The sequence below is a fragment of the Macaca fascicularis genome, chromosome 10 (genome assembly GCF_037993035.2).
Source record: "Macaca fascicularis isolate 582-1 chromosome 10, T2T-MFA8v1.1".
Classification (NCBI taxonomy): Eukaryota; Metazoa; Chordata; class Mammalia; order Primates; family Cercopithecidae; genus Macaca; species Macaca fascicularis.
The window spans coordinates 73,762,773-73,787,424 of record NC_088384.1 but is presented as its reverse complement, the minus strand read 5'-3'; the positions used below and the strand labels follow the sequence as shown (position 1 = coordinate 73,787,424).

Genomic DNA, 24,652 nt, shown 5'->3' with positions numbered 1-24,652 from the left:
AATACACTAGGAAAAGAAGGGAACTTTCTCAACATGATCAAGAGCATCTGTGATTAAATACCTGCAGCAATCATCAGACTTAATGGTGAAAGACCAAATGCTTCCTCCCTAAGATCACAAACAAGGGAAGGATGTCCATTCTCACACTTCTCTACTGTACACTGCATTGGAAGTTCCAGCCAATGCAATAAAGCACAAAAAAAAATTAGTCAAAAGAATCCAGATTAGAAATAGAAATAAAACTATACTCATTCCCAGGAGACATAACAGTTATGTAAAAAATCTTGGCTGGGCACGGTGGCTCATGTCTGTAATCCCAGCACTGTGGGAGACTAAGGCGGGCAGATCACCTGAGGTCAGGTGTTCAAGACCAGACTGGCCAACATGGCGAAACCCCTCCTCTACTAAAAATACAAAAATTAGCAGGGCATCGTGGTGCATGCCTGTAATTCCAGATACTCAGGAGGCTGAGGCGGGAGAATTGCTTGAACCTGGGAGGCACAGATTGCAGTGAGCTGAGATGTGTTGCACTCCAGCCTGGTCCACAGAGAGCAAGATTCCATCTCAAAAAAAAAAAAAAAGGAAAGAAAAAAAGAAAGAAAGAAAATCTTATGGAATCTATAAAAACTGGGACTAAAACAAATGGATTTACCAAATTCCCATGATAGAATGTCAATATGTTAAAATCAATCATATTTCTACATACTGACAACGAACATTTGGAAATTAACATGCTTAAGTACACCATTTACCACAGCATCAAAAAAATGAAGTACCAGGCATAAATATAATAAAAGCTGTGCAACATCTATACACTGGAAACTATAAAACAGTTGAGAGAGTTTAAAAATCTTAATAAATGCATATATTAGAATCACAAACAAAATTCTGGCAGGCTATTTACAGAAATAGAAAAACTAATTCTAAAATTCATACAAAAATATTAAATACCTAAAATATCAAAATACTCAAAACATAAAGTTGAAAACTATGTTTGTGAGAAAACCAGCTACTTCCAGACAGGTGTACCATTATTATATAATATCATTTTAATAAAGAGGTAGCCATCACTTTCACCTGTATGTTTTCTCATTGTAAAATATTAAAATATTGCATATGTCCCCTTGGACAATTGCCTCATCTTACTCCCTCTTCCCTCTTTCCCTGAGGTGATCACAGTGGGCTTCATAACCTACTTTACAAGTCTTTTTTGTACATCTATGCACGTATTTATGTAGCCACAGAAAATTAGAGTATTAGATATGCTGTAATAATATGAAAGAATATATGACAATGAGAAAAGCTTAAAATCAGGGTTATTGTTACCTAGAGGTAGGGCAGAGATGGGGGTCAGCGTGAGCATGTGAGACAGTGGAAGGAACAAGGAGTACATGTTAAATCTCTTCCCTTTTAACTTTGGAAAGATTTTTAAAATATTATATTACTCCTGTTAAGTGTTTGGTTGAATGATCATAAGACATTGTAGGCAGAAATGTAAATTGGCAGAGTTTAGTCTAGGCAGCTCCAAATCTTTTGGTGGTGTTTTATTTCCTATCCTAGGTGGCAGAAAACAGGTATGCATCATATTGTTTTGTAATGTTTTTAAGAAAACAGAAGTCAAAATGAACATATCATCAGCAACTTGATTTTTTTACTCTACAATGTGAGATCTCTTTCTGAACTGAATCATGTCCACCCAAAAATTCATTTGTTGAAGCCCTAGCCCTCAATATGATAATATTTGGAGATGGGGCCTTTGGGAGATCATCGGAGTTGGATAAAGTCATGAGGGTAGGGCCCTCGTGATGCTATTAGTGTCTTTATAAGAAGGAAAGTTTTCTCTCTCTCAACAACCCTTTCCCTGTACCTATACTCCTATCTCTAGTGTAAGGACACAGTGAGAAAGCAAGCCAGAAAAGGAACGCTTACCAGAAACCAAACAGGCTGGAACCTAGTTCTTGGACTTCTTAACTTCCAGAACTGTGAGAAATACATTTCTACTGTTTAAGCCACTGAATCTAAGGTATTTTGTTAAAGCAGCCCAAGTAAATTAATTCTAACAGTAAGCCATGTTACTATACGCAAATGTTTCTGTCCTTTTTTCTAATGCCACAGGATATCTAATAATATAACTAGAAAACAGTTTATTTAGCCATTGATGGGTATTTCGGGAGCTTACATTTTTATATTCTACAAACAACAATGCTATAGCCTTCTTGTGCTGTATGAGCCTTCTTGTGAAGGCATTTTGTCTCAGGATAGAAATGCTGGGCATACAATGTGCATTTTTAATTTGTACTTAATAAATAATATCCAAATGTCTCTCAACCGGCTGTTTATGTTCCCATCAACAGCAAAAGAACCGATTTTTCTATGCCCTGAATAATTCTGCATATTGTTGGTCTTTGTTAATTTTGCTACTTGAAAAAGGTGAAAATATCATCTATTTTATTACTAACAATTCCTTGATTAATATTATTGGGCACCTTTTCATATGTTTATATCCCATTAATATTTTCTTTCCCATAAATTGCCTATTTGTATCCTTTACTGTATTTTAAAATGTGAGCTGTCTTTTTCTTATTGATATTTTCTAGTTCATAAACACTCTGGATAATCTTTTGTTTGCTACATATCCTGCAAATAATTTTTCTCAGTTCCAAAGGACATACTGTCTTTTAATTCTGATCGTAGTACCTTCAGTTGTATAACCGGTATACATCTTCACTTGTCATATGTTTCAATACTTAGCTTTATTTTTTATCTTAATAAATTTTTTGCTGCCTCATAGTCATAAGAATACTCTCCCATATTTTTTCCTAATATTTTTATACTACACTTGTTTACTTTTGGGTTTGGGTATTTTCTTAGTGATATGACATCGGAATTTAATGTTCTTGCACTAGGTGGCCAACTGTCCCAACACAATTTATTTAATAAACCATTATTTTTCCCCACAATGATTTGAGATGACACTGTTGTCACAGACCAAATTCCCTCATGCACTGAGTCAGCTTCTAGACTTGCAGTTCTTACTGATCTTTTTATCTATACTTATATCAACCTGTTTTAATTCCTATAGTATTATATAAAAGTATCATGCTATCCATTAAGTACGTCCAACTCTTTCATCTGTTTTACAACTGTCTTTACTATTCTTTTACATTTGCTCCTCCATATAAATTTGAGAATTTGCTTGGTAAATGCCATGAGGAGTGGGGGCAACGGGATTATAGTAGACTTGTAGGTGAACTTCCAAATGCTTTTTACACTGTTTATGCTATTTTTCTTGCCAACCAAACAACTACATCTTCTCCTCCCTACTGGGTACATGTCTTCCAAATTGTTTAGTTCATGTTAATTAGGTTCTACACACAATAGAAAATATTGGGTGAAAGAACACAGTCATGTTTAAATGCACATTACAGAGAATATAAATCCAGAGACAATCTCTTTGCACTTACTACTCCCTTAAAAACGTATGGATAGAAGGACTCCACATGTACCTACTAAACAAATACTTAGTAAATTTTGGATTGATAATCTCATACCAGTTAAACAAAATAGCATGGGTTTAACATAAATCATGAGAGAAGCATTTTTTAAATAAATCATGAGGGAAGATTTTTTTAAATCACTTTTCTCACTTTCAGAGTTACCAGGAAACTTACTGAAATCAATCCAACAGATATTAGAAAGGATCTCAATAAATCAGATTTGCTACCCCTTACCACTGCTTGATCAAAAACACATATTAAAAATTAATATTTGAGAATTTTTTCATAATTGACTCTCTAGTGCCATAATTAAACTGGGATATATATAATTAAAATTTTAAATCTAGCTGGGTAAAGGATTTAAGATTTTTTTTAACTATATATTTTCTGTGACTTCAAAACACAGTAGAATCAAACAAAGTGATTCCTACAGCACTGTCACCACAACTTTGAACACAGAACATTAATGTAACCTCCATAACCAGGTATGCTGAGCATAGACTAAGTATAACATGGTATTAAAGCATAAGTTTTAATATTGTTAGGCAAGCTAACAGTATGGTGGCTATGTTTTGCAAACACAGAATTACTTACAAAACTATTTAAGGGTAAACTATGGTGTCGGGGATTTGCTTTAAAATACTATAGGGGCCAGACACAGTGGCTCATGCCTATAATCCCAGCTCTCTGGGAGGCCAAGGCAGGAGGATTGCTTGAATCAAGGAGTTTGAGATGAGCCTGGGCAGCACAGCAAGACCCCATCTCTAAAAAAAATAAAATATCCAGGAATGGTGGTACAAGCATGTAGTCCCAGCTACTCAGGAGGTTGAGGCAGGAAGATCTCTTGAGCAGAGGAGGTCAAGGCTGCAGTGAGCCATGACTGTACCACTGCACTCCAGCCTGGGTGACAGAGTGAGACCTTATCTCAAAAAAAAATAATAAAATAAAATAAAAATAAACAAAAACAAAAACAAAAAACCCTATAGGAAAAAACCTGAGATGCATGAGACAGATAAGAACAAAACACTGGTAATTACTGGAGCTGGATCACAGGTTCATAAGGGCTATTTACTATATTCCATGTACTTTTATGCTAAGAACTTCTCAAATTTAAAAATTACTTTAGACTCTAGACTACAATGTGTAACTTTTTTTTTAAGTTTCAAAATAAAATGAGCCCAGTTGAACACTGATCCCCTTTCTGCTTTAATCCATAATATTCTTTTCCATCCAGAACTTTATCAGCTGTACAAAATGTTCCATGATCACAGAACAAAGTTTATCTTCTTCTTCAAAGGCATGATACCTGGTATGTAACCAACAGCATCAGCCTTCTGTGGATAAAAATGCACTAAAGACAGGGAAAGTTGGGAAGAACAAAGTGGTTACCAGGGAGGAATTCTGCCAGCCGAGAGCTTGCCCTTCTGCCCTTCACATAAGAGTCTGTTGGCAACTGAGACTGGGTTCTTGATTCCTATAAAAAAAAAAAATTGGCAAAAAAGATGTCAGAAATGTCTTTCAGTTTCCCACTCAGTTTTGCAGTTGTTTCAATAAAACAACTTGAATATATCTTGGAAATTCTTTTCTGATATATCAAGTAACACTAATGAAAACCCTTAATAACCATGAGCAATAAGAGTTAAATCAAAAAATAAATGAAAACCTAGAAGCAAGAAAAGAACAAATATAAAATACATATTCTCATGTTTTGTCATGTGCTACAGAAGCAAAGGCTGAACTGAAATACTATATATTTAAATTAAATTAAATCTTTTTTAATAGATTTCAGAATAGAGTGTTTAAAATGAACTGAAAATGTGACACTATATTACTATCAAAACTATATACATGCTCCAGGCATTTAGTGACCACAAAACCATAAACTCCCTTTAAAGAATAAACATCATTATAAACAGCTTCAAGTTGACCTTGGAGATAAAAATTAATGGGGGAAAAATAAGCCAAAACTTTTAAATGTCACCTACAAGAGAGATAGAACGGGGAAATGTCCTTCAAATTGGGTAAGGGTGGGAGAGAAGGCCAACTGTATAAAAGATTGTAACCTAAAATGTGGTTCAGATTCTTTCCAAGAGGCCAACCAGTATGTACAAGTGAGGTGACGGTGCTTATCCAGGAGAATTGACAGGACAGTTTGAGTGTCATAAACACTGTCAAGATGACAATGACAAAGACAATGACAGTGATGACAACAATGATGATGATGGTGGAAGGCAATGAAAGTAACTATTTCCTAATATGCTGCAGGCCTAGTGCCAAACTCTTAAATGTATCGGATGAGTTCGCTGATCCTTCAATTCTGTCATATAACCAACACTTATTAATCCTATCTGATTAATGAGAAAACATTTATAAAGAGAGTTAAGTTGCCTGCCCATGATCACAGCGCTGAATTTTAACACAGAGGCAGCTAATATCGAAGACTATACCCTTCATCATTAATCTATGCCTTCCTTTCAGGACATTATTAATACAAACAAATCATCAGTGGGATATATAAAGAGACTATAAAAATTTAAATTAAGGCCAACAGATTGATTCTAAGCAAAACCAACTGTAGAAATGTAGTTCAATACCAAATCTTCCACAAAAAAAGTATGAAATACAAAACAAGATAAAGAAAAGCCCAAATCAGGTCTCCTACTTCTGAAAACAATATAATTCTGGATGTGATGATTCAATATTGTAAAGACATTAAACTTTTCCAAGTTAACTTATAAATCCAAATCTTTAGTCCAACTTATAAATCCAATTTGTAACTTTATTAATATTATTTATAAATTAACAATTTATAAGTTATAAATTGGATTTATACGTTATAACATACATTTATAAGTTTATATAACTTATATATGTATACATTTATAAGTTTATGTATATATGTATATATGTATACATTTATATGTATATAATATATGTATATATGTATATACATTTACATATATAACATATATGTATACATTATATAACATACATTTATAAGTTTATATAACTTATATATGTATAAGTTATAACTTATAAATCCAATTCTCCATCAAACCACAAAAGGATTTCCACGATGCATGAGAAGCTGACTCTTAATCAGGAAAAGAAAACTTTGAAAAAGAAAAATGAAGAGGTATTTACCCTGCAAGATATCTTTTTTTTTATTTGAAGCTATTCTAATTAAAAAAGAGTGGTTTGAGTACAAAATAAACAAATATGTCAATGGAATAGAATAAAGCTAAAGTTCAGAAACAGACACTTGTGAATTTAGGTATTTAATATTTCAAATCAGTAGGAAAAGGGTTAACTACATATAAGAGGGAGAAAGAACACAAAGGTAAAAGCCTAGGAGTCAGACTACTTTGTAACTGTTCCAGTTAATCAGTTAATCGCTTCTCAGCTACAAATTCACCCTTTGTTGCCTGATGTGTGAAAATGGATATGGGCCCTCTAAGTATGTTTCCTTTGCCAGCTAGCACAATGGGTAAGTTTTGTCAGTAGAGGACACTAAAGAAATACTGTAGGAAGAAAGGGTATCTTGCTCACCAGGCTTCACTTTGGCCAATGTGGTATTCTCCTGTGCTAAGTGCCCACAGGGAGCAGCTTTCTCCAGCATTTGGACACCACGTTTTCTCCGGCTCCTGATTGGTGCCACAGCAGCATAGCTGAGAGCTCCAGAAAGAATGAGACCATACTCCAGTTCAGGATGTTGATCCCCACACCCAATGCTCAGCCCCACAGGCACACATAGCAAGTGTTCCGCAGGGTGCCTGTGCAGTGAGCCAAAGGCCAATCTTTATCCTGCCCAGGGAGGTTTAATTCTCACAGCATCTTGACCTCTGTGTGCCCACCTACCAGCCTAAGCTTGCCTCTGCCTCACAGGATTGATCCTACTCACACATTAACTATAGACTAGCTCTGGCCTGGGTAATTCAGCAACTTCTCTACCATACAGTGGATGATAGCCACACCTTCTTCAATGAGGTCTAAACCTACTTCCACATGTGTTCTCTTTGGGTATTCTCCCTCTGCCCTAGGATACATTTTTGAGTTCTCTTCCCATGTTTACAGAGTTACTCTCCAATCACTGCTTAATAACTCTTTATATTAAACTTCTATTTAAACTATGGTATGGTTTCTGTCTTCTAGTTTTACCCGGAATAATACAATGTCCTTGGACAAACTACTGAATCTCTCATGTGTCTCAGTTTCCTCATCTGCAAAGCACAGACCTCATAAGAGCATTGTGAGAATTAAATGATTTAAAAGCATAGACCTCATAATGGTATTACATAGGATAAAAGCATAGGCCTCATAAGGGTATTGTGAGAACTAAATGATTTAAAATATGTAAACCACTGGGCCAGACACAGTGGTTCACGCCTGTAATCCCAGCACTTTGGGAGGCTAAGGCAGGCGGACCACCCGAGGTCAGGATGTCAAGACCAGCTTAGCCGGCATGGTGAAACCCGTCTCTACCAAAAATATAAAAATTAGCCAGGCATAGTGGCACACGCCTGTTATCCCAGTTACTCAGAAGGCTGAGGCAGGAGAATCACTTGAACCCAGGAGGCAGAGGTTGCAGTGAGCTAAGATCGCACCACTGCACTCCAACCTCGGCCAACAGGGCAAGATTCCGTCTCAAAAATAAATAAATAAATAAATAAATAAAATATGTAAACCACTGTAGAACAATGCCTAGGGTATTACAGTCATTTAATAAACTGTACTTATTCAATTAACTATGTAGGAACAATTCTCAGTCATTTCAGGAAAAAAAAAATGCATTCAAGAGGTAAAGGAAAAATAAACTATACATGTGTTAGAAGAAAATACAAGTAAATTACGCTTATAAATTATAAGAGACTTTAAGAAATACAAAATACAAAAGCCACAAAAGAGAAAGCAGTAAGTTGGACAAAGAAAAATTTTTAATTGCAATATGATTAAGGATATTATAAACAGAGTTAAAAGGTAAGCCACACAACAGGTATGAACAGGTAGTACCCAGAGAAATCCTAATGGCCTTCAAACACATGAAATTGTATTAAATACCAATAAAACTTCATAGTAAAAAAAGTAAAAGTAAAACTAATTGAACCACCCTTTCTTAACTATCACAAAAAAGAAATGATATAAAACATCAGAACAAATAAATAACCAAATTGACCTAAGTGACACATATAGAGCACTGTACTCAACAACTCCAGAATACATATTGTTTTGAAGTTCACATGGAAATTTACCAAAACACACCATAATCTGAGCCATATAGCAAGTCTCTAAAATCTTCAAGGGATTGGTATCATACATAGTACATTCTCTGGCCACAGTGGAATTAAACTAGAAATCAATAAAGAAAGCTAACTAAAATGTCTTTAGGAAAACAAATTTGACAACTCATATGAAACAGATAAATTCCTAGAAAAATGCACATGAAAAAGAAAATACAATCATATAAATGCTAAAAATATTGAATCCTACTTTTAAAACTTCCCACAAAGAAAACCCCACTAATTTGAAATAATTTATGAATTCTTTCAAACAATTAAAAAGAAATTATTCCAATCATATACAAACCTTTTCAAAGAATAGGGAAAAAAATCCCCAACTCTTTTTTTTTTTTTTTGAGACGGAGTCTCGCTCTGTCACCCAGGCTGGAGTGCAGTGGTGCAATCTCCACTCACTGCAAGCTCCGCCGCCTCCCGGGTCCCAACTCATTTTTGAAAGCAGCCATAACAGTGTACAGTAAAAAATTATCACACAGCCACCTAATTTCCCAACACAATTCTATGAGGAAAAGACTTCCTTTCAATAGAGGGCAATGGACCATTTGGATATCCATATGAGGAAAAAATAAACAAATGTTGACCCCTATGTTACATATACAAAAATTAATTTGAGCTTGATAAGAAAGCTAAATGTGAAGGATAAAAACAATAAAATTACAGAAAGAAAAGAATGAAGACTATCTTCATAACTTTGAACAGGCAAAAACTTCTTAAAATACAAAGAGTTAATCATAAAAGAAAAGGTTGCTAACTTAAACTTCATTAAAATCAGAAACTTCTATTCATCAAAAAACACCATTAAGAAACTGCAAAGGCAAACCATAGACTGGGAGAAGATATCCATAATACATGTATCTTACAAAGGATTTGTATGTAAAATATTTAAAATACTCCAACAAATCAATAGAAGATATAATCAAATAAAAATCTGCAAAAGGTGCGAACATGCACTTCTCAACAAGGATATCTAAATGGTTAATAAGCATATGAAAAGGCTCTTATAAGTCATTAGGGACACTCGAATTGGACACCACTACACACATAAGTCACTAGGGACACTAAATAATACCACTACACACATATCAAAATGGCTGAATTTTAAAAACAATAACAATCCCAAAAATTGGCAAGGATGCAGAGTAACTGAAAAGCTCCTACACTGCTAGTGGGAGTATAAATTGCAACAGTTACTTTTGAAAACCAGCAGTATCTATTAAAGCAAAACATATATGCATATGTACCTAAAGAAGTACATATGTGGCCAGGCATTGTGGCTCACGCCTATAATCCCAGCACTCTGGGAGGCCGAGGCCGGCAGACCACTTGAGGTCATAACTTCAAGACCAGCCTGGCCAACATGGTGAAACCCTGTTTCTACTAAAAAAACAAAAAATTAGCCAGGCATTGTGATGGGTGCCTGTAGTCCCAGCTACTTGGGAGGCTAAGGCAGAAGAACCAACTGAACCTGGGAGGCAGAGGTTGCAGTGAGCCAAGATCGTACCACTGCACTCCAGGCTGGGTGACAGAATGAGACTCCATCTCAAAAAAAAAAAAAACCAAACAGAAGTACATATGTCTTCCAAAAGACATGTAAAATAATATTCACTGAAGCTTTACTCAAAAAAATAAAAAACTAGAAATTTCATATGCCCATTAAGAGGAGACTAAATACAGAAGTTATGGTATATTCACTCAATGAACTACTACTAAGTGGTAAAAAATAAAATACTACTGACACAAAACATGGATCCATCTCACAGGCATAACATTAAGCAAAAGAAAACACACACAGAAGTAAGTTTTAGGAACAGGCAAATTAATCTATGGTACCCAAAGTTAGCATGGGGGAAGAGAGCACAAGAAGTATGGACCGAGGAGAAGCATAAAGGGCCCTTCTGGGATTACGAAAATGTTCTACATTTTGACACGGAAACGTTGAATGTCTTGATCTAGGTGGCGGCTTATATGATGTCTACATCTAAAAATTCATGAAACTGTACACATAAAATACATATTTCATGTATATTTTACTTTAAAAAATGAAGTATAAAACATGAGACATTATCTTTTATGTACTGATGTGGAAAAAATCTCCAAAGATTATATTTAAATCTAAAAAGTTTATAATAATTAACACATTTTTTAAGAAAACAAATACAGGCACAAAATAAAACTGTGTTTCTATTACATAAAAATATAGATAAAAGCACTGGATTTTTACTGGTTAAACCCCAGGGAGAAAGGAAATGAGAAAGAAAAGATTTGGAGGATCAAAGGTAAACTTTATTTATATTACCTGAAATTTTTTACAACAAAAACTATAGTGTGTATTTCAAATTGTAAAATTAATATTCTAAATCAAGTCTTAAATGTCTTTAATCTCTTCAAGGGATACGGGAGAATGATCAAATTCAAACCAAAAACTACGTATAACTAAGACTGTATGTTTTAAATTCAATAAAAAAAGAAGTATATTTGTTTTAAACACTATTCCAAGCAGTAATGGCGAAAAAGACCATAATCATCTTTAGACGGCATGAAATGGTCACGTGCATGATTTTCCAAAGATAGTAGGTCATAATGCCCACATACCACTCAGTGCTCCAACTGCTCCAAAATTTAAGGATTTTCCATCCATTATGCTGGCATCACACTCAATTTCACCTAACAGATTTAGATTAGATCCCATTCCTGCATTTGTAAAAGGAGAATCCTAAAAGACAAAAACAAAAATTAAAATATTAGTCTTAAAAAAAGTATTAATACCAATTCTTCATGAAATTTTCTACAAACTAGAAGGTGAGAGAATACTTCCCAACCCATCGTATGATGCCAATACCACCCTGATGTGAAAACACGACAAAGATGTCAGCAGGAAAGTACAGATCAATATACTTTATAAATATTGACCCAAAAAAATTATCAAAGAAATACCAGCAAAACAAATCCAGCAAAATATAAAAGGGATTGTATACCACAAACAAGAGGAAAGAAAGATTGGTTTAATATCTGAAAATCAGTGTAATACCCTGTATTAATAAAATACAGGAAAAAAAAAAACATGATTATATCAAAAACAAAAAACACGGAAAAAAGGCATCTGACAAAATCCAACACCCTTTCATGAGAAAAACAGAAAACTAGATAAGGGAACTTCTTAACTTGACAAAGAGGATCAATGAAAAGGCCAGGCCAGGAGCAGTGGCTCACGCCTGTAATCCCAACATTTTGGGAGGCCGAGGTGGGAGGATCACTTGAGCCTAGCTGTTCAAGACCAGCCTGGGCAACACAGTGAGACACCATCTATACAAAAACACTTAAAACTTAGCCAGGTGTGGTGGTATGCATCTGTGGTCCCAGCTGCTTGGGAGGCTGAGGTTGGAGGATCCTTAAGCCTGGGAGATCAAGGCTCAAGTAAATCCTAACTACGTCAAAAAAAAAAAAAAAAAAAAAGTCCAGAGTTAACATTGTAATTAATGGTGAAAGACTGGATGCCTTCCCCTAAGATCAGGAACAAGACAAGGATATCCACTCTCAGTACCTAGTCATGAATATACTGTACAATCTAACCAGACAATTAGACAAAAAGAGAGAGAGAGAGAGAGAGAGAGAGAGAGAGAACGAACGAACAAACATCTAGATTGGAAAGGAATAAGTAAAACTGTTTCAAGATAACATGATCCTGTATACAGAAAATCCTAAAGACTCCACTAAAAAAAATTAGAATTAATAAGTTTAGTAAGGTTGCAGGATATAAGATTAATATGCAAAAATCAATTGGATTTTTATATATTAGCAATAAACAATCTGAAAATGAAATCAAGAAAATCTCACAATAACATCAAAAACAAAAAATACAAATACATTTTTTAAAAGAAGTATAAGACTTGTATGCTAAAAACTGTAAAACACATTGAAAAAATTTTTAATTCAATACCTAAACACGTGGAAAAACATTCTATGTACATGGACCAGAAGACTTACTGTTGTTACAATGCAATACTCCCCAAATCAATCTAATTCAAAATAATCCTTTATCAAATCCTAGCTACTTTTTTGGCAGAAACTGACAGGCTGATCCTAAAATTCATATGGAAATGCAAGAGACCCGGAATAACCAAAACAATGTTGAAAAGAACAGAACCAAAGGACTCACACTTCTAGGTTTTATAACTTTCTGCAAAAGTAAAGTAATCAAGACAGTGTAATATAGACAAATAGCTAAGGATAGATATATAAATTGATATAATAGAACTGAGAATCCAGAAATAATATACCCTTATACTTACAATCAACTCAACAAGGTTGCCACAACAATTCAATAAAGAATTTTTTTTTTTTTTTGGTTTCTCTTTTTTTTTTTTTTTTTTTGAGATGGAGTCTTGCTCCGTGGCCCAGGCTGGAGTGCAGTGGCGTGATCTCCGCTCACTGCAAGCTCCACCTCCCGGGTTCACACCATTCTCCTGCCTCAGCCTTTCGAGTAGCTGGGACTACAGGCACCCACCACCATACCCGGCTAATTTTTTGTATTTTTAGTAGAGACAGGGGTTTCACCATGTTAGCCAGGATGGTCTCGATCTCCTGACCTTGTGATCGACCCGCCTCGGCCTCCAAAAGTGCTGGGATTACAGGCATGAGCCACCGCGCCTGGCCAGAAGATATAGTCTTTTCAATAAATGGTACTGGGACAATTAGATATCTATATGTAAGAAAATGAAGTTGGACCCCTATCTTACACCATGTATGAAAGTTAACTCAAAGTGGACCAAAGGCCTATATGTAATAGCTAAAACTACGTAACTCTTCAAAGAAAATATAACAACGAATGTTCATAACCTTAGGTAACAAAATAGTTTTAGATTTGACACCAAAAACACAACCAACCAAAGAAAAACCTAGGTAAACAGGACTTCGTCAAAATGTAAAACTTTTATTTCAAAGGACACCATAAAGAAAATAGGGAAAAAAAACAAAATGGAAGAAAAAAATTGCAACCCATGTATCTAATAAGGAGTTTATATCCAGAATATATATATTTTTAAAAATTCTACAACTCTAAAATAAAAAGATGACACAATTTAAAAATGGGAAAAGAATATGAATTAACATTTCTCCAAATAAGATACATAAATCAACAGCAAGCACACGAAAAGATGTGCATGCCATTGCACTCCAGCCTGGGCAACAAAGTGAGACCCTGTCTCTAAAAAATAAATAGGTAAAAACCAATTCTAAACACAGAAAAATGTGGCCAGGCATGGTAGCTCACACCTGTAATCCCAGCACTTTGGGAGGCCGAGGCAGGCAGATCACTTGAGGCCAGGAGTTCGAAACCAGCCTGGCCAACATGGTGAGACCCTGTCTCTAATAACAATACAAAAATTAGCTGGGCATGGTGGTGGGCACCTGTAATCCCAGCTATTCGGGAGGCTGAGGCTCAAGAATCGCTTGAACCCAGGAGGCAGAGGTTGCAGTGAGCCAAGATCATGCACCACTGCACTCCAGCCTGGGTGACACAGTGAAACTCCGTCTCAAAAAAAAGAAAAAGAAAAATGTTCAACATCTTTTGTCATCAGGAAAAGGCAAATCAACACCCACAACAAAATACTACTTCAAACCCACAAGGATGGCCACAATTGTACAGATAACAACACATGTTGGCAAGTATGTACGGACATGCAAGCAAGCAAAATAATATGGCCCACAACCAGAGGAAATATCAAATAATAACAACAAACGTAGAAATTACATAAACGATCAAACTAGCAAACAATTTTAATGTTAGCTAACAACGTTAATGTTAGCTAACAATTTTAAACTAGATTATATAAACACACTCTATACGTTCAGGTAGGTATATGAAAGTATTAGCAAAAGAAGGAAAGAAAAAAAAACTATAAAAATTTTTGACCAGGCACGGCAGCTCACACCTGTAATCCCAGCACTTTGGGAGGCCAAGGCAGGAGGATCACAACATCAGGCATTCGAGACTAGCCTGGTAAACATGGTGAAATCCCATCTCTACTAAAAATACAAAAGTTAGCTGGGTATGGTGGTGCTCACCTGTAATCCCAGCTACTCAGGAGGCTGAGGCAGGAGAATCACTTGAACCCGGGAGGTGGAGGTTGCAGTGAGCTGAGATCATGCCACTGCACTCCAGCCTGGGTGACAGAGCGAGACGCCGTCTCAAAAAAAAAAAAAAAAAAAAAAAAAAGATTAAAATTTTTAGAGATGAAACAAACAATAATTTAAGGTAAAGGCATTTGAAAATGGTTAACAGTAAATTTGGCACTGCAGAAGAAAATAGCAATAAACATAATAATATAGCAATAGAAATTATCCAAATTAAATGACAAAGTGAAAAAAGGAAAAAGAAAAAAAAGGAGGAGGAGAAGAAAGGAAAAAAACAGTACTGGAGAAGAATGGGAAATATCGAATGATCCAACATGCATGTAACTGGAGTCCCAAATGAAAGTAGAAAAGTGGATGAACAGTAAAAATATTAGCCAAAAATTATCCAAACTTAATAAACACTATAAACATACAAATCCAAGAAGCTCAACAATCCCCAAATAAAAGAAATATGAATAAAAATACATCAGAGTACATCATAATCAAAATGCTGAAAACCAGTAATAAAATCTTAACAGCAACAAGAGCAAAAAGACACATGCGAAAATGAACAAAAATATTAAAGCAGATTTCTGGTCAGAAACAATGCAAGACAGAAGACAATGGAGTAATCTCTTTAAAGAACTAAGAGAGGAAACAAACTAAAAACTGAGAAAACTACAAAATGTCTTCATAAAGGCAAAATAAAGACTTCTTCAGGCACACAAAAATTGGGATAATTTTTCACCAGCAAACCTACACTATAAGTAATGTTAAAGGATATTCTACAGATCAAACAAAAAAGATACCACATGTAAATCTGGGATATGCAAAAGAATTAAAATGATTAATACTCTAAATAAGTAGGAAGATATAAATAACTTTTATCTCATTTTCAAAGTGCTTCAAATGATAATTGTTTAAAGCAAAAATAGTAACAGTGTACCATGGGGTTTATAACATATACAGGTGCAAACTATAGGGCACAAGTAGCACAAAGATTGTGAGGAATGAATGGAAGTGTATTGTTACAAGCTTCTGACATTACACATGAAGGTCTATAATATTAATATAATTTGAAAGTAGATTGTGATAATCCAAAAGTGTATTTTGCAAATGGTAGGGCAACTACTAAAAAATAAAAGAAGTGTAGAGCTAATAGAATAAAAGTGGAGGAAAAAATGGTTCATTTTTTTAAAATCCTCAAAAGATAGTATAAGAAGAAGAAATAAGAACAAAGTAGAGATGAAAGGAATAGAAAATAACAAGATGATCACTTTATATGCAGCCGTATCAACAATTACATTAAATTCAGCTGGGCACAATGGCTCACACCTGTAATCCCAGCACTTCAGGAGGACAAGGCAGGGGGATCACGAGGTCAGGAGTTCAAGACCAGCCTGGCCAACATGGTGAAACCTCATCTCTACTAAAAATACAAAAATTAGCTGGGCATGGTGGTGGGCACCTGTAATCCCAGCTACTCTGGAGGCTGAGGCAGGAGAATCACTTGAAACCAGAAGGCACAGGTTACAGTGAGCCGACATAGCACCACTGCACTCCAGCTTGGTCAATGAAAGCGAAACTCTGTCTCAAAAAAAAAAAAAAAAATTACACTATATTCAAATTGTCTAAGGACTTGAATTAGAGGTTCATTGACTGTCAGAAAACTTTACAAGAAACTGTCCTTAATTGTAAAAGCACAGATAGCTAAAAGTAAAAGCATATTAGAAGATATTACCAGAAATATATCAAAACATCCCTTCTCTCATTGCTCATATTAGTGATGTCTCACTCTTCTTTTACATTCCTAATCCGTCTGGCTTGATGTTGATTAATTTTATTAATCTTTTAAAGAACTAACCTAACTATTGGTTTGGTTGACTTTCTGTTTTCTATTTCATTGATTTCTACTCTCATCTTTAACTGTTTTTTCTTTTTGCATACTTTGGATGACATTCTTCTCTTTTTCTAGTTTCTTAAAATGATAGGTTAAATAACCGATTTCAGATCTTCCTTCTTTTCTAGCAAGCACTGAATGCTACAAATTTCTTCAGAATGAGGAACATCATCCCTCTTGAATATACGTGCAAAAATCCTTAACAAAATATTAACAAATGTAATTCAGCAATATATAAAAAGAACAATAGATTAGAGCCAAGTGAGATACATCCCAATAATACAAGACTAGTCCAACATTAGAAAATCAATTAACAGACTAGGAAAAATCACATGATCATATCAATAATTAATGCCAAAACAACCTAAAAATAATTCAGTATCCATTCACGATGTTAAAAACTCTCAGAAATCTAGGAATAGAAGAGAATTTCCTTAATTAACTTAAAAATGATAATACATCATAATCAAGTAGCATTTATTCCAGAAATGCAAGGCTGATTTAACAGTTTTAAAAAATTGCCTTCCATTCCAAGATGTCTGAATAGGAACAGCTCCAGTGCGTAGCTCCCAACATGATCAACACAGAATATGGGTGATTTTTGCATTTCCAACTGAGGTACCTGGTTCATGTCACTGAGACTGGTTGGACGGTGGGTGGAGGCCACGGAGGGTGAGCCAAAGCAGGGTGAGGCATCGCCTCACCCAGGAAGCACAAGGAGTCAGGGGATTTCCCTTTCCTAGCTAAGGGAAGCCATGACAGACTACACCTGGAAAAACGGGACACTCCTGACCAAATACTGTGCTTTTCCCACAGTCTTAGCAACTGGCAGACCAGGAGATTCTCTCCCATGCCTGGCTTGGTGGGTCCCACACCCATGGAGCCTTGCTCACTGCTAGCACAGCAGTCTGAGATCAATCTGCAAGGCTGCAGCCTGGCGTGGGGAGGGGCATCTGCCATTGCTGAGGCTTGAGTAGGTAAACGAAGTGACTGGGAAGCTTGAACTGGGCGGAGACCACAACAGCTTAGCAAGGCCTACTACCTCTATAGACCCCACCTCTGTGGGAAGGGCATGGCTGAACAAAAGGCAGCAGAAACTTCTGCAGACTTAAATGTCCCTGTCTGACAGCTCTGAAGAGAGCAGTGGTTCTCTCAGCATGGCACTTGAGCTCTGAGAACAGACAGACTGCCTCCTCAAGTGAGTCCCTGAGCCACGTGTAGCCTAACTGGGAGACATCTCCCAGTAGGGGCTGAAAGACACCTCATACAGGTGGGTGCCTTCTGAGACGTAGCTTCCAGAGAAAGGATCAGGCCATTCTGCAGTATTTGCTGTTCTACAGCCTCAACTGGTGATACCCAGGCAAACAGGGTCTGGAGTGGACCTCTAGCAAATTCCAACAGACCTGCAGCTGAGGCACATGACCGTTAGAAGGAAAACTAACAAACAGAAAGAAATAGCATCAACATCAACAAAAAGGACATCCACACCAAAATCCCATCTGTAGGTCACCAACATCAAAGACCAAAGGTAGATAAAACCACAAAGATGAGGAGAAACCAGAGCAGAAAAACTGAACATTCAAAAAACCAGAGCAACTCGTCTCCTCCAAAGGATCACAGCTCCTCGCCAGCAACAGAACAAAGCTGGTTGGACAATGACTTTGAGGAACTGACAGAAGTAGGCTTCAGAAGGTTGGTAGTAACAAACTTCTCTGAGCTAAAGGAGCATATTCTAACCCATCGCAAGAAGCTAAAAACCTTTTTAAAAAGTTAGATGAATGGCTAACTAGAATAAACAGTGTAGAAAAGACCTTACATAACCTGAGGAAGCTGAAAACCATGGCATAAGAATGTCGTGACACATGCACGAGCTTCAACAGCTGATTCGATCAAGTGGAAAAAAGGATATCACTGACTGAAGATCAAATTAATGAAATAAAGTGAGAAGACAAGAATAGAGAAAAAAGAGTAAAAAGAAACAAACAAAGCCTCCAAGAAATAGGGGACTATGTGAAAAGACCAAGTCTACATTTGATTGGTGTACCTGAAAGTGACAGGGAGAATGGAACCAACTTGGAAAACACTCTTCAGGAAAACACTCAACTATCCTGAAGATACCCTGAAGATCCACGAAAACTTCCCCAACCTCGCAAGGTAGGCCAACATTCAAATTCAGGAAATATAAAGAACACCACAAAGATACTCCTCGAGAAGAGCAACTTCAAGACACAAAATTGTCAGATTCACCAAGGTTGAAATGAAGGAAAAAATATTAAGGGCAGCCAGAGAGAAAGGTCAGGTTACCCAAAAAGGGAAGCCCATCAGACTAAAAGCGGGTCTCTCAGCAGAAACCCTATAAGCCAGAAGAGAGTGGGGGCCAATATTCAACATTCTTAACGAAAACAATTTTCAACCCAGAATTTCGTATCCAGCCAAACTAAGCTTCATAAGTGAAGGAGAAATAAAATCCTTTACAGACAAGCAAATGCTGAGAGATTCTGTCACCACCAGGCCTGCCTTACAAGAGCTCCTGAAGGAAGCATTAAGCATGGAAAGGAACAACCGGCACCAGCCACTGCAAAAACATGCCAAATTGTAAAAACTATCGATGCTATGAAGAAACTGTATCAATTAATAGGCAAAATAACCAGCTAACATCATAATGACAGGATCAAATTCACACGTCACAATATTAACCTTAAATGTAAATGGACTAAATGCCCCAGTTAAAAGACACAGACTGGCAAACTGGATAAAGAGTCAAGACCCATCAGTGTGCTGTATTCAGGAGACCCATCTCACGTGCAGAGACACACATAGGCTCAAAATAAAGGGATGGCGGAAGATCTACCAAGCAAACAGAAAGCAAAAAAAAAACAGGGATTGCAATCCTAGTCTCTAATAAACAGGCTTTAAACTAACAAAGATCAAAAGAGACAAAGAAAGCCATTGCATAAAGGTAAAGGGATCAATTCAACAAGCAGAGCTAACTATCCTAAATATATATGCACCAAATACAGGAGCACCCAGATTCATAAAGCAAGTCCTGAGAGATCTCAAAAGAGATTTAGACTCCCACACAATAACAATGGAAGACTTTAACATCCCACTGTCAATATTAGACAGATCAATGAGACAGAAGGTTAACAAGGATATCCAGGACTTAAACTTAGTTCTGCACCAAGCAGACCTAATAGACACCTAAAGAACTCTCCACCCCAAATCAACAGAATACACATTCTTCTCAGCACCACATCACACTTATTCTAAAATTGACCACATAATTGGAAGTAAAGGACTCCTCAGCAAATGTAAAAGAACAGAAATCACAACAAACTGTCTCTCAGACCACAGTGCAATCAAATTAGAACTCAGGATTAAGAAACTCACTCAAAACCACACAACTACATGGAAACTGAACAACCTGCTCCTGAATGACTACTGAGTAAATAACGAAATGAAGGCAGAAATAAAGATGTTCTTTGAAACCAATGAGAACAAAGACACAACGTACCAGAATCTCTGGTGACACATTTAAAGTAGTATGTAGAGGGAAATTTATAACACTAAATGCCCACAAGAGAAAGCAGGAAAAATCTAAAATCGACACCCTAACATCACAATTAAAAGAACTAGAGAAGCAAGAGCAAACAAATTCAAAAACTATCAGAAGGCAAGAAATAACTAAGATGAGAGCAGAATTGAAGGAGATAGAGACACAAAAAAAACCTTCAAAAAAAAAAAACAGTGAATCCAGGAGCTGGTTTTTTGAAAAGATCAACAAAATAGACCACTAGCGAGACTAATAAAGAAGAAAAAAGAGAAGAATCAAATAGATGCAACAAAAAATTACAAAGGGGATATCACCACTGACCCCACAGAAATACAAACTACCATCAGAGAATACTATAAACAACTCTATGCAAATAAACTAGAAAATCTAGAAGAAATGGATAAATTCCTGGACACATACACCCTCCCAAGACTAAACCAGGAAGAAGTTTAATCTCTGAACAGAACAATAAGAGGCTCTGAAATTGAGGCAATAATTAATAGCCTACCAACCAAAAAAAGTCCAGGACCAGATGGATTCACAGCCAAATTCTACCAGAGGTACAAAGAGGAGCTGGTACCATTCCTTCTGAAACTATTCCGATCAATAGAAAAAGAGGGAATCCTCCCTAACTCATTTTATGAGGCCAGCATCATCCTGATTGACCAAAGTGTGGTAGAGACACAACAGAAAAAGAGAATTTTAGATCAATAAGCTTGATGAACATAGATGCAAAAATCCTCAACGAAATACTGGCAAAGCAAATCCAGCACCACATCAAAAAGCTTATCCATCACGATCAAGTGGGCTTCATCCCTGGGATGCAAGGCTGGTTCAACATACGCAAATCAATAAACATAATCCATCACATATATAGAACCAACAACAAAAACCACATGATTATCTCAATCGATGCAGAAAAGGCCTTTGACAAAATCCAACAGCCCTTCATGCTAAAATCTCTCAATAAACGAAGTATTGATGGAATGTATCTCAAAATAATAAGAGCTATTTATGACAAACTCACAGTCAATATTATACTGAATGGGCAAAAACTGGAAGCATTCCCTTTGAAACCTGGCACGAGACAAGGATGCCCTCTCTCACCACTCCTATTCAACATAGTGTTGGAAGTTCTGGCCAGGGCAATCAGGCAAGAGAAAAAAATTAAGGGTATTCAATTAGGAAAAGAGGAAGTCAAATTGTCCCTGTTTGCAGATAACATGATTGTATATTTAGAAAACCCCATCATCACAGTACAAAATCTCCTTAAGCTGATAAGCAACATCAGCAAAGTCTCAGGATACAGAATCAATGTGCAAAAATCACAAGCATTCCTATACACCAATAACAGACAAATAGAGAGCAAAATCATGAGTGAACTCCCATTCTCCATTGCTACAAAGAGAATAAAATACCTAGGAATCCAACTTACAAGGGATGTGAAGGACCTCTTCAAGGAGAACTACAAACCACTGCTTAACGAAATAAAAGAGGACACAGACAAATCGAAGAACATTCCATGCTCATGGATAGGAAGAATCAATATCATGAAAAATGGTCTTACTGCCCAAGGTAATTCACAGAGTCAATGCCATCCCCGTCAAGCTACCAACGACTTTCTTCACAGAATTGGAAAAAACTACTTTAGAGTTCATATGGAACTGAAAAAGAGCCCACATTGCCTAGACAATCCTAAGCAAAGAGAATAAAGCTGGAGGCATCACACTATCTGACTTCAAACTATACTATAAGGCTACAGTAACCAAAACAGCATGGTACTGGTACCAAAACAGAGATATAGACCAATGGAACAGAACAGAGCCCTCAGAAATAATACCACACATCTACAGCCATCTGATCTTTGACAAACCTGACAAAAACAAGAAATGGGGAAAGGATTCCCTTTTTAAAAAATGGTGCTGGGAAAACTGGCTAGCCACATGTAGAAAGCTGAAACTGGATCCCTTCCTTACACCTTATACAAAAATTAATTCAAGATGGATTAAAGACTTAAATGTTAGACCTAAAACTATAAAAACCCTAGAAGAAAACCTAGGCGATACCATTCAGGACATAGGCATGGGCAAGGACTTCATGACTAAAACACCAAAAGCAATGGCAACAAAAGCCAAAATTGACAAATGGGATCTAATTAAACTAAAAAGCTTCTGCACAGCAAAAGAAACTACCATCAGAGCGAACAGGCCAACTACAAAATGGGAGAAAATTTTTGCAATCTACCCATCCGACAAAGGGCTTATATCCAGAATCTACAAAGAACTTAAACAAATTTACAAGAAAAAACCCCATCAAGAAGTGAGCAAAGGCTATGAACAGACACTTCTCAAAAGAAGACATTTATGCAGCCAACAGACACATGAAAAAATGCTCATCATCTCTAATCATCAGAGAAATGCAAATCGAAACCACAATGAGATACCATCTCACACCAATTAGAACACAAGCTAGAGAGGATGTGGAGAAACAGGAACACTTTTAAACTGTTGGTGGGAAGGTAGATTAGTTCAACTACTGTGGAAGACAGTGTGGCGATTCCTCAAGGATCTAGAACTAGAAAGACCATTTGACCCAGTGATCCCATTACTGGGTATATACCCAAAGGATTATAAATAATGCTACTATAAAGACACCTGCACACGTATGTTTATTTTGGCACTATTCACAGTAGCAAAGACTTGGAACCAGCCCAAATGTCCATCAATGATAGACTGAATTAAGAAAATGTGGCACATATACACCATGGAATTCTATGCAACCATAAAAAAGACTGAGTTCATCCAGGGACATGGATGAAGCTGGAAACCATCATTCTCACAAACTATGACAGGGACAGAAAACCAAACACACCATTTTCTCACTCATAGGTGGGAACTGAACAATGAAACACTTGGACACAGGGCGGGGAACATCACACATCAGAGCCTGTCAGGTGGTGGGGGACTAGGGGAGGGATAGCATTAGGATAAATATCTAATGTAAATGACGAGTTGATGGGTGCAGCAAACCAACATGGCACATGTATACCTATGTAACAAACCTGCATGTTGTGCACATGTACTCTAGATCTTAAAGTATAATTTTTTTAAAAATCAATGTAATTCACCATATTAAGAGAAAAAGGGAAAAACCATATGATCATCTCAGTAGATACAGATAAAGAGGCTAATTAAATCCAACATCCATTCATGATTTAAAAAAAGAAAAAAAAGATCCTGGAAAACAAGGAATAGAAGGATACTTTCTCAACCACATAAAAACTTATTTATGAAAAACAAACAGTTATTCCTATATCTGTTTGTCTATATTTTAAAAACAAGCTAAGTGAATCACTGAGTTAGTAAGCTCATAGGCTACAAGATCAATGTATAAACAAAAACTTTTTCTATATGGTAGCAACAAACTATTGGAAATTAAATGTTTTTAATACCGATTATCATAGCATCAAAACATGAAATACTTGGGAATAAACATAATATATACAAGATCTGTACACTGGAAACCACAAAATAATCTTGAGAGATATTTTTTAAATCTCAATAAATGGAAATAAATACTATGTTCATGAACTGGAAAATTCAGTATTATTAAATTGATCAACAGGTTCAACACAATATAAATTCCGATATTAATATAATCCCAATATAAATTCCAACAGTCTTTCTCTTCTTGTAAAGGTTGACAAGTCAGTTTTAAAATACTTATGTAAATGCAGAGAAACCAGGATAGCAAAGAAATCTCTGGAAAAGAAATGTAGGGACTCACATTGCCTGATTCAAGATTTCAAGAGTGTGGTATTGACATAAATTTACATATATAGATGAAAGAGATGGAATAGAGTCCAGAAATAGACACACAGAGAAATGGTCAATTTTCACTAAAGGTGGCAAGGCAATTCAATGGAAAAAGAATAATATTTTCAAGAAATTGTACTAGAAAAATATACAAAGGAAATAAAAGACATTTACCTCACACTAGAATTCAGGAAAAATTCTTTTTGAAAAGGACCATACACCTACATGTAGGGGTTAAAACTATAAACACTGTAAAAGAAAAAATAGGATAAAGTATTGTGACCTTACATTAGGCAAGGATTTCTTACACAGAAAAACATAAATTATACAAGAAAAAATAATTGAATTTTATTAATTACTTTTTTACTGTTAAAAAGCAATTATTAAGAAAAAGCAAGCCATTATACATATACATAAATATGTGTATGTATATGCACACATACATATATACATAGGTTAGTACAAAAACATGTATTTCCTTG

General features: G+C 36.0%; 1 protein-coding gene across 43 annotated transcripts in view; it reads right to left on the bottom strand.

Moving 5' to 3' along the window:
- The window catches only part of TASP1 (taspase 1), a 443,904-nt gene that overhangs the window by 376,616 nt on the left and 42,636 nt on the right, over positions 1-24,652 (bottom strand). For 27 of the 43 annotated variants that reach the window (XR_012419138.1, XR_012419139.1, XR_012419127.1 and 24 more), the window contains 2 exons: positions 11,384-11,504; positions 4,887-4,971 (listed from right to left, as the gene is read on the bottom strand). Coding sequence is in view for 18 of the 43 variants with exons in the window: in XM_065522748.2 (XP_065378820.1) it covers positions 4,887-4,971; positions 11,384-11,504 (206 nt within the window). In the remaining 25 variants the exon portion in view is untranslated. Of the gene's footprint in view, positions 1-4,886; positions 4,972-11,383; positions 11,505-14,854; positions 14,977-24,344; positions 24,420-24,652 lie in introns of all 43 variants that reach the window. The other 16 variants (XR_012419142.1, XR_012419143.1, XM_074004753.1 and 13 more) reach the window with 5 other exon arrangements.